Source organism: Magnolia sinica, chromosome 5, assembly GCF_029962835.1.
Source record: "Magnolia sinica isolate HGM2019 chromosome 5, MsV1, whole genome shotgun sequence".
In the NCBI taxonomy this organism is placed as follows: domain Eukaryota; kingdom Viridiplantae; phylum Streptophyta; class Magnoliopsida; order Magnoliales; family Magnoliaceae; genus Magnolia; species Magnolia sinica.
The window spans coordinates 113,342,809-113,353,836 of NC_080577.1; the positions used below are offsets into that span (position 1 = coordinate 113,342,809).

Sequence of the window (11,028 nt, forward strand, 5' to 3'; positions counted from 1 at the left end):
GCTCGAACTCATAAAGCATGGCAAATTAGTCCCTTTATCTCATAGCCCAGGCCCCAAATCCTCCTCGTGGGCCCCAAATCCATGGGTTCTGCCTCACGCGAGCAACTCGCTTCACATGGGCTCTAAACCCATGGGTTTTGTGGGCCACCCACTCCGAGTGTGCCTCTGCATCCCATAGGCTACCCCACTCGAGCCCGGTGTGAAAATGCCCCCACATTACATAGTAACACCCAACAGGGCAATGGTTCCAACCCAGCATGCTCGCATATGTTGAGCATACGGGTAAGATTTTCGGCCCAGGTCATCTATTGGTGGGATCCATCTGATATGTGGTTTGCCTATGTTGAGAGAAGGTGCACATGTGATCATCAAGCTATGAAAGTAAGCATGGACCATATGATCCAAAGGACCATCTACCTAGGCTTTCAGCCTGTGTGATACCATGAGTTAACCAAAGCTACAACTAGAAAAAAGAAACTGCACAATAGATATACAGATGGAACTCTACAAAAAATATTTCATCCTGTCATCTCTCCTCATCGCATTGTATACAGCTTGCACCTGAAAGACACAACAACATGCATGTCAAAACAATATCCGTCATTTGTATGGTAAGGGGTCTGATCTTGTGTTGATCGTTGCAAAGAAGTTAGCCGCCTGTGAATATTATCACTGTCTGATCTTTCGATCAGACAGATTTTTTTTAGGTGGCTCCATTGCAGGCCAGTTCCATCAACTTCGATCTCTGATCAGGATTACCTAGATTCCTAGATTGTGATTCAGAGATCATGGTTGATTGTTCATGACATGCAATGTGATCATAGTTTGCTAGGGTTGGCTTAGAAGCATGCCATGAATAGATGAACCTAGATTTCCGATTGATGGCTGTCAAATGGATGGTTTCAAAATTATAATAAATAAAAAGAAGGCTCTCTGTCTGCAAGACCCACAGAAACTGACCACAATCTGGATTGTCAGGGTCATGGAGGTTTATAGAGAGCTGGGTGCTGATCTTGACTGAATTGTGAGTAAGATTCATATGCAGCGAGCAGCAAAACTTCGGGTGTTTTAGGCAATGGAATAATTTCCCTATGGTCAGTTTAAATAAATGGTTGTTCAAGGCCAACTGGGAGATGCATGCAGTTACAGCACATTATGTTTGTACGACATGTAGGCATGACAACCAGGTCTCGTGAATGTGTGCATGAGAGAGAGAGAGAGAGAGAGAGAGACCTGTTCGCTTGAGACAACCCGAACAGGTCCAATGTTCACAGACACGTATTTGCCCCTCGAAGATAACTTCTGGGTTACATGACCCTGTTTTATGACAGCAGAAAGCAGAGATTGACCCTTGTTAGTAAACAAATATGCCGGGGGGGGGGGGGGGGGCGGGTAGGGGGTTCCAAGTTAGATTGCACAAAGGTGTAGCTTTCACAAAACCATCAACTAGGTTTTTTGTGTCATTGGATAAACAAATAAAATAAGAAAGTGTTATACAATGCTCAACCCGAAAGTTTCCACGGTGTAGGTGAGGCCCCAGCCATTGATGCACAGGAAGATCCAAACCTTCAGCACACGTCAAGAGATAGACGTTTAAGAAAGAAAATCCAGCAATGGTCCACACTCAACGAAAACAGGGCCAAAGATTTGATGGCTAGCACCTTTCAAACTGGGACATCTTCAGTGCGTGGAAGGGAGCAGAGGGCGAGACCTTGGATCCACCGAGGTGGGTGGGACCCCTGACTTGGTGCTCACAGTGATGTATGTGCCTTAAATCCACACTGTCCAACCATTTTGAAAGCTCATTTTAGGGCATGATCCCAAAAATGAAGCTGACTCAAATCTTAGGTGGACCACACCACAGGAAACAGTCATGATTGAATCCCTGCCATTAAAAACTTCACGGATTCCAGCGGAATGTTTATTTACCATCCAACCTGTTGATAAGGTTACAAACACCTAGATGAAGAGACCACACAAATATCATCTTGATCCAAAGATTTTCTGGCCCACAAGAAGTTTTTAATGGTCAATCACCACTGTTTCCTGTACCATGGTCCATCTGGGATTTGGAACTGCCTCATTTTTTGGATCATGCACTAAAATGAGCTTTCGATACAGATGGACAGTGTGGATGTAGTCACATAAATCACAGTGGGCCCCACAGTCAGGGGTCCCACCCACCTCGGTGGATCCATGGTCTCACCAAATCCGTTCCCTGCATGGAACATTCAGGGTGGGGCCCATCTTATCGACAGCATGGAAGACTGACCATGGGACCCACTTGTAGACACCGAAAACCCAAGCATAAAGTAGAAACTGTCAGGTCGAGCATTGCACAGTCCTCCACATGACATAATAGGTTGAAAGCAAGCAAAGACATGGATCGATCTTGGGTTTTTAAATAGCCTTTAGGATAAACTATAGGAATGTCTCACAAATGAAAACCAAACAAACCTCTGGTATTGGCTGTTGAAGCACTGATTCAACAGCGACGACCATAGCTTGCACGAAATCATCACCTCCTGTTCCTATTGCAGTAAACCCTCTAACTGTCGGATATGAGTTCACCTATGGAGCAAAACAATTCCATGAAATCCCATCAATGCCATTCTGGACATTGTGATAGAAGTTACACAAGAGTTGGAACCGCTGATCTGATGGCCCTCAATGTGGATGAACGATGCTGGGATCTGATGATCTTAAGTTCTCAACCTTTTGATACTTGGCTGCTCAATATTGAATATGAACCATTATCTATTACCCATACATTTGTTTTTCACCAATATAAAAAGTTAGGAACATCCAATCTTGGAGATTTTCGAGGCATCGGACGCGCACGTAGAGTGAGGCCATCAGATCAAAGGTCTGGAACACAAAAGCATGGATCCTACATCAGAAAATCTTGAGAATCAGTCGCTGATTATCACGAACTGTTAATTCATCTCTGGCACAACCAGGGGATCATATTGAATACAATGAAGAATTCCCTACAACCCATTGCATGCAACCAGCCCACGCACCAATTCTTTCAGCCAACATTCTGATTCAATTTACATGGTTGGGCTCTCTGATTGGTGGACCGACCTGATTTTTGTGCCGGATGATCTTCATGGTGGGGCCCACCTAGTGCACAGCTTGAATGTTCTACACGTAAATGCATGGGCTGGGTTTTGCATGTGTAGTTCATATGAAAGGGTTGTAGGCAATCATTCATTTTCTGTAATTTATTTGATTCCAAAGTGGGTGCACAACGACCTCCCTAAACTAATCGATTTAAAGTTTATTGGAAGCTTGGAAGTATAAAAATAGTGCACAATAATAGTACAGGAGCCACTGAATGACAGCAAGACGAAGACTGAATGCTTTACCTTCTGATCAAGGGCGAGCCATTCGTTGGTTGAATCGTCTGTTACTGTGCCGCCAATAACAACATTTCTGGTTTGAGCAACCCTTCCTTCAGTCTTTGACACCTCTGGATCCCATTTCAACAAGAATCATGAATTTTAAAGAAGAATTGACTCTATCAGTAATGATCAAGATCTATTAGGCACTTAATCAACAAATTTTCAATCACAAATGGAAAAACAAAATATTCCAAAGTGAAAATTGAGGTTGAAGAATTATTTATGTTGTCTTGAATTCTAGAGACATGGTTTGATGTAGAATACAAACCATGACACTCACTTTATCTTCATTACGCACAAACAAAGACATTGCCACAAGCAGTGCTCACAGTAACAGAATCGATGCATGTATCAACATATCACACCCTTGGGATACTGAAACATATTGATATTGGGTGGGAAATATAGCATGTATCAGGGATTTTATCGCTCTATGAAAGAAACATTGGGGAAACAATCGGAAAATGGTAGAATTTTTCAATGAAACTTCTGAAAAATGTTAAAAGAGATATGAAAGTGATGCCTTTTGTTAATATAGACTTGAAGTATGGAGTTGACACTTTGAGCCAGAAAAACTTGCATAGTTGGCAGCTCAGTGAAGTTCCAAGTTGATAATCAAGTTTTCAAAACATCTTGGAAGTGCTTGACAAAGGCAAAGGTCAATGACATGTCCAAAATGTTTGCACATAGGTGCATGCATAGCTTTTGCTGCATAAATCGGTATGAATTAAGTAGTTTTCTTTTCCTGGGCATTCAGCCATTCGCATAAACAAAGAGGGTGTTGGGACCGTAGGGTGTTAATAGGCTCATATTGAGAGAACCACGAAAATGAGACCAACCACCTCAATTCTACAAGGCTATGGGGCCTTATGTTGCTCGGGATGTTTGAGATCATGATCATCACGGCAACACTTGACTAGATTCATATATCAAACACATATTTCCATATTGTGCCTTAAGAGGTTGCAAAGCAAATGAGTTCAGCCATTCTAGCAAAAGCCTTCAACGCTTGAAAGGCCAGAAGAGATGATGAGAGGAAGACTGAAAAGGATTTGAATCAAGGTCGTACGAAGGGATGTGAAGGCACGTTTGCTTGCCAAAGATAGGACCTTAGATAGGAATGATTGGCGAAGTCTAGTAATAACTGTCAATCAACAAAATTTAGAAGCTTGTTTCCATTAAATTCCACTAAAACGAGTGATTGCCATTGTTCTATTGTGCATTCTCATGCTAGGGTCCTTCCCAAACTAGCTCCAACTTCAGATTTCAATATTTGTTTTAGTTATAGACAATTGATCTAGTATAACTTGGGTCCATCTTGTGAAGTACAAAGATCAAAGTCCCTAACATCTTTAGAATCTTTTAATAATATTGTTTAAGGCTCAATGTTAATTGATATTAAGTCTTGTGTTTTGATAATCATGATTGTCACACCCCGGCTCTGAAAGAGTTCGATTGACTCAGTCGCCAAGTCGAGGGTGTGACTCGATGGGGAAAGGGTAATATTATACACATAACCATAATAATCATCACAAATAGTAACTTAATTAATCATCATGCATCCAGTGAAGAGTATCAAGTATCTACTGGTTGATATCCAGCTCAAGTTCATACATCATTATTTAAAGCAATAAATATAAAATGAAAAATTCTTTATTCTTGCAGCAAATCTCCAAGAGCACGCCTCTCAAAGTCATCACTCCAAACGCGAAGACTCCAGTTCATTTCCCTATCCCGGGTGCTTTTTCAATCAACAAAATGAGCTAACAACCCAGCAAGTAGTTGTACGCATGATTCACAATATAGGCATAATACAAGTGCATATACAAGAATCTTAATATGGCACATTACTATATAAACAATTTATTTAGTGAACAACCGAGTCCATAGCTGCGCACAACGTCCAACCTGCCAATACTCATCCGACCAAGATCCATACAAGCCCAACACATGTAGGAGTTTACTCACATCCTGCACAAACACTGGCTTGAGGCATCTCATGTACCGTGTGTAACCATATAGCCTGGCAATGAGTGGCCCACTCTAGAGATGGCAAAACTTCTTCCCCAACCTCCACCGCAGTCGAGTGAAGATGCCTTATTGGTACTTACATGTGTGTGTGTGTGTGTTTTTTTTTTTTTTTTTTTTGAGAGAGAGAGAGAGAGAACTTCAAATTTTTTAAGACGCTCGCAAAACACACAAGAAAAGAATACAACCCAAGAACGCAAAATCAAAAGCAGGCAAAAAGAGGGCCAGCTGAAATTGCCTTTACATACACAGCCCAACCTGATACAAGGCCTTTGACTTTGCTAATGACCTCATCCACACCCTCTCACTCATTCCAGATCCCCGAATGACCCAAAGCACAACCATAATAATGGATATCCACATAGCTTTACCAGCTTTCCCAATGCCTCCTCTGTGCCATGCCTAAAGCAAATCCACCACTGACTTCGACATCACCTAGTCGGTGTGAAGCAAGTTTAAGGAAATTATCCCAAACTCTAGCAACAAACAGACAGTTAATGAAGAGGTGATCAATCGACTCCTCGTTCTCCATGCACATCAAACAAATATTGGGGAGAACTAGCGATCTTCTCAACAAATTATCAACTGTAAGAATTCGCTTCTGACCCACAAGCCAAACAAAGACCGTCACCCAGGGAGTAGCTTCATAGAACCAATAATAAAACAAATGGGGAGTATCAAGATAGCGAGACGACTCAAAAACAAAATTGTAAAACAACCTGATAGATAACTTTTCAGATTAGTGCCTTGACCAAAAGATCTAATCTTCTTCCTAAACTGCAGGCTTGGCATTCTTTAGAAAGTCCAAAAGACCAGCAAACTCGACTATTTCCTCATGTTCCTTTGGCAAGGAGAAAGACACGCTACTAACCACCCATCAAAAGAGAAGCAACCCGTCATAGAAAACAAATCCATCAAGAGCAAGCCGAGCAACTCTCAGGAACATATCCTAAAGTGCACGATCCCTGCACCAAAAATCCACCCCAAAACTAATCCAATGCATGTTTTTAAGCACAAAGGAAATACCCCTATGAACTAGGTGCTCAGTAGCTACTACCACTTTCCAAACTCCAGAGGCTCCATAAAGAGAACTTCTCACAAACCAACCAACCTCCTGCGTGCCATCCTTGGAAACTATCAACTCACTCTAAAGACTTCTAAACCAAATCTCCATATCCATTTTCCAGGAAAGAGTTGTGTTCATATCGGACAAGAGCTTAAGGCCATCCATAATTATTAATCTCCACATAGCTTTACTGGCTTTGCCAACTCCTGCTCCGTGACATGCCCAAAGTGAGTCCTCCACTGACTTTGGCATCATCCAGTCGGTCTGAAGCAAGCTTAAGGAAATGATCCCAAACTCTAGTAGCAAACGGCAATGGAATGAAAAGGTGATCAATCAACTCCTCATTTTCCATGCGCACCAAACAAATATTGGGGAGAACTAGCAATCTTCTCTACAAATTTTCAACTTTAAAATTTTGCTTCCAACTCACAAGCCAAACAAAGGCTGCCACCGGAGGAGGAACAAGACAACTCAGAAATGTAACTGTCAAACGACCTAACAAAGAACTTTCCGAGCGATGCCTCGACCAAAAGATCCGATCTTCTTCCCGAACTGCGGGCAAAGCATTCTTTAGAAAGTCCATAAGACCGGCAAACACGACTATCTCCTCATCCAACATGTTCCTCCAGTAAGGAAGAAACCAATTACCAACCCCCCATCAAAAGAGAAGTGGTCTGTCATAAAAACAAATAGATCGGGAGCAAGCCGGGCAACTCTCAGGAACAAATCCAGAAGTGCACAATCCCTGCACCAAACAACCACCCGGAAGCAAATACGATGCATGCTTCCAAGCATGAAGGAAATACCCTTACGAACCAGGTGGCCACTACCGCTTTCCAAACTCCAAGGGCTCCATAAAGAGAAGAACTCTTCACAAACTAACCACCCTCTTGCATGCCATACTTGGAAGCTATCAGCTCCCTCTAAAGACTACCCTCTTCTAAACCGAATCTCCATATCCATTTTCTAGGGAGAGTTGTGTCCATATCGGACAAAGCTTAAGGCCAACACCCCACTCCTTCTGATCAGCTTGACATAAGCAATACAACAAAAGCTATTCCAAGGTAGATTAATACTTAGAATGAAGATCTCAGGTCCTCCGCGATACTTTCTAAGGATCAGAGTTGTGAGCTTAGAGAGGGTTATCATTACCTCAAAACTGAAGTAGGTGGCTGATCTTCTCAAAGAAACGGATGTACTTTGAACAAGGCAATGGCGGTTTAGTTTAGAATATTTGTATGCCAGATAAGCAATTTCTTGCAATTTCTAATGGTGTGCATATCATCCATACTCAGCTAGAATATCAAAGAATCTCTTTTGGAAAACTTTGTGTACATGTGGAGTACCTACCCAGTCACTTTCTCAATTGTGGAGGAAACGTCTTAATGTGCATGAAATCCACTCTGTCCATCAGGTGAATCACTCCTTGTTTAGCCCTGACCCCAAAAACTAGATCAATTTTTTCAGTGCTCAAGTGGGCCGCCCATAAAATTATACCTAAAACCTCTAAATTCAATTGGTATGCTCCACGTAAATTTTGTAATACAGTGATTTAAAAAAAAAAAAAATTTCTTTCATCTTGATGATGGACATCAGATGAATCGATAGGATGGCATATACACACCATGGTGGCCCAATTAAAAACTAATGATAGACATTTCATCCTAATTTTCCTAGGATGTGGCCTACATGAGTTCTAGATGGTCATGATTTTTGGGGTTCCAAGTTGAAGATGACGCAACATACCTGATGGATGGGGTGGATCTCATGAAAGTTCTACCCCACCATCGCTGTGCATGATGCTTGATACAAGGGCATTGGAAAATTTGTACACGTGGCATACATTAATGCAATGTAAACCGACTGAGTTTTCAAACCCCTTGTTGTAAAGCCAATAATCCTAAAATCAATCTGTTTGAATGATCCTAAACTCTCCTTCTTCTTTTTTCTTTTTTTTTTGCAAAGGTCCTAAACTCTAATTTGTGAACACTTGTTTGCTGAAATAGGACCATTGGATATTTCCCATTTTAACAATCTAATAAATGTCCACCAATCTGACAGTGGAATGATCAGTCAAATATTCTTCAAAAAACATTTGACAGTCAAATGATCCACTACGCATTTTTTTTCTTATTTTTTTATGTAGGAGACATAATTTGGATAGTTTAATTTGACTTTTATTTTGAACCAAATGCATAGACACGTGTATAGCCCTTTTTTTTGTTTTAAATCTGTTTTCTTTGTAGTTAAATCTGAACTTTTCACTTCAAATTTATTTATTTTTTGGCATAGCCGTATCTTTGACCGAATTTTTTACTGTTTTTATAGGAGTTGTACCCCAAAAACTAAAATAAATTAAAAATCTGTGTTGCCTTTTGAAAAAAAAAAAAAAAAAAACCCAAACTTTACCCATACATTTCCATATGCCGTTTTGCTAACTATGGTCATGACATGGTGATGTGAATGTAATGAGTTAATTTATACATGCACCCCATGTTGCTAATCTTAAGGCAGCTTGTACGATTTTTAGCTGAAAGGATTTTGTATGCTGATAACAGACATCTGAGCGTAGAAGTTTACAAGATGCAGATTGTGCACGTTCGCATACTGATAGGAGATTTACATCTAGTTATTGCATGTTCGTTGGAGGCAATTTAGATAGCTATAAAAGGCGAAGCATACAATTTTCACAAGGTCTAGAGCTATGGCCAAGTACAGAGACATGACACATGTTGCATTTGAGCTTATTAGAGCAAAAGCTCTCTTATATGATTTAGAAGGTGAACCACAAACGGAACACTGCTGTGATAATCAGATAACGGTTCACCATTGAGCAAAACCAGACAAACATTGATTGTTACTTTCTCATAGAATGCGGTGATGAAAGAAGCGCGTGTTCAATTTGCAAAGCCATACAAAGAACTCGCCCACATTCTCACCAAGGTCATCGGAAGAAGCGGGACCCTTGAGATTTTCCCCAAGCTGGGTGTGATTGATATCCATGCGCCAGTTTGGGGGAGCATTGGGAAATTGTGTTCGAGTTGTTTTGGTCATTTTGTTGGAAATCACGTGATTCTAATTATTATAAGATTGTAATCATGAAATGGTTAATCAACCAGAGGTTTGCTAAGCCCAAAAACGTGTACAGGTCAGTGAATGCACATGCCACCACATCCACCGGCATGGCGCACAGGTGAAACATCCAAGACACCCATCATAAGGGAACCACTGTGTAGGTTCTCTGTCTCAAGAATCAAGACAGTCCACTAGTCAGGCGTGCCACACAATTAGCTGAACAGTTGTGAAAAAAAAAAAAAATCAGCCTAAGTTTTCTAGCCCATCAACTTATTTCTAATATCATGGGGATCACCTTCATCTTTGGACAGTAACATCTACATGGTGAGGCCCACCTGATGAATGGCCGGGATATTTTACCCATACGTCGCGCTGCCATATGACATGGCACGCGCATTAAACGACTTGTATAAGCGTGTGGGCGTCGCAAAGCTCAACCAACCAATATGGTAGATTAAAATCCCTTCACCTCATGTCTTCCTCCAAAACTCATATTCTACAATCCCCAAAATACAACCCAGTAGTTATAAAAGTTTCGACAGTCCAATCGACAAAATTTTCAGGTCACCGTCCACCTAAGTTACTGCCCACCAGATGAAATGTCAGATCATCGGATTACAATGCCACATGGTAGGTATCATACAAAAAATGATGAGAGAGGAGGAGAGACGGGAACTCACCGGATATGGCTTTGAGGACAGCCTCCTGAGGTGGGCCTTGATCGTCCTGGGGCGAGGAGGATGAAGAAGGGTTTTCACCTCCATGGGAGAAGCAGCACTTGAAATGAGCTCTGTGGAAAACCCTAACCCTGGCTTTGAGCCTGGGTGGCGGAAGACGGGAGCGGAATCTGAGAGAGGAGGGAGGAGAAACGGAGGTGGGGAGATTGGGAGGAAACGGGCGCAGCCATGGCTCGGGTATGAAGAGGGAGGAGGAGCGGAAGAAGGTTCGACAGGCCATGAGTTCGTGATTTGGGTCGCGTTTGGATGCCCAAATGCCGATAGAGATAACGTATCTGTGGACTTGGATTGCGGTTTCGGTAAAGTCGTTTTTTTCATCAAAAAATGGAAAAGAGGGGGAGATGCGATAGATGTCTGTGAAAGAAAGGAAGACGTGCCCTCCCCACCCACGCAACTTTGCACGTGGCACACGTGCCGAAAGGGCATGAGAGTGGGCCATTTTTCTACGTGATGGACCCGGACTTGCTAATGACCAGGTGCAGAAATCATGACGGTCCATTCGTGAATGGGCCACCCTTTGTGAAATCAATTGGAGGGTCTTGACGTGGGCAGTGGATTAGGTGTTACCCAGACCCTTACCGTGGGGCCCACATTAATGATGTGTTGTATATCCACTCCGTCCATCCGTTTTTCTAGCCCATTTTAGGATGTGGTCCCAAAATTGAAGTAGATTCAGATCTCGGGTGGACAACGTCATAAGAAACAGTGGCGATTG

General features: G+C 42.0%; 1 protein-coding gene across 4 annotated transcripts; it reads right to left on the reverse strand.

The window, feature by feature from the left end:
* Positions 1–362: 362 nt before the first annotated feature.
* On the reverse strand, positions 363–10,767 carry LOC131246782 (uncharacterized). 4 transcript variants are annotated; one of them, XM_058247187.1, is made up of 5 exons: positions 10,257–10,767; positions 3,372–3,475; positions 2,458–2,571; positions 1,234–1,317; positions 363–561 (listed from the first exon to the last, which is right to left on the reverse strand). In XM_058247187.1, exons 1-5 carry the CDS (start codon positions 10,750–10,752, stop codon positions 505–507), a joined length of 855 nt encoding a protein of 284 aa, XP_058103170.1. In that variant the 5' UTR covers positions 10,753–10,767; the 3' UTR covers positions 363–504. The 4 variants fall into 4 exon arrangements, 3 of the variants coding, with proteins under 3 accessions (XP_058103170.1, XP_058103172.1, XP_058103171.1); XR_009171504.1 differs by lacking the exons at positions 363–561; positions 1,234–1,317 and adding exons at positions 1,433–1,566; positions 2,771–2,868; XM_058247189.1 differs by lacking the exon at positions 2,458–2,571.
* Between the last annotated feature and the right edge of the window lie 261 nt (positions 10,768–11,028).

Bases quoted from the DNA above. Each gene is read 5' to 3' on its own strand.
- LOC131246782 (XM_058247187.1), bottom strand. From the start codon at position 10,752: ATGGCCCACTCTCATGCCCTTTCGGCACGTGTGCCACGTGCAAAGTTG. The intron at 3,476-10,256 runs GTGAGTTCCCGT...AATGGGATCCAG, and splicing joins TGTCCTCAAAGCCATATCCG to AGGTGTCAAAGACTGAAGGA. The intron at 562-1,233 runs GTCTCTCTCTCT...TGTGTCTTTCAG, and splicing joins GGGTTGTCTCAAGCGAACAG to GTGCAAGCTGTATACAATGC.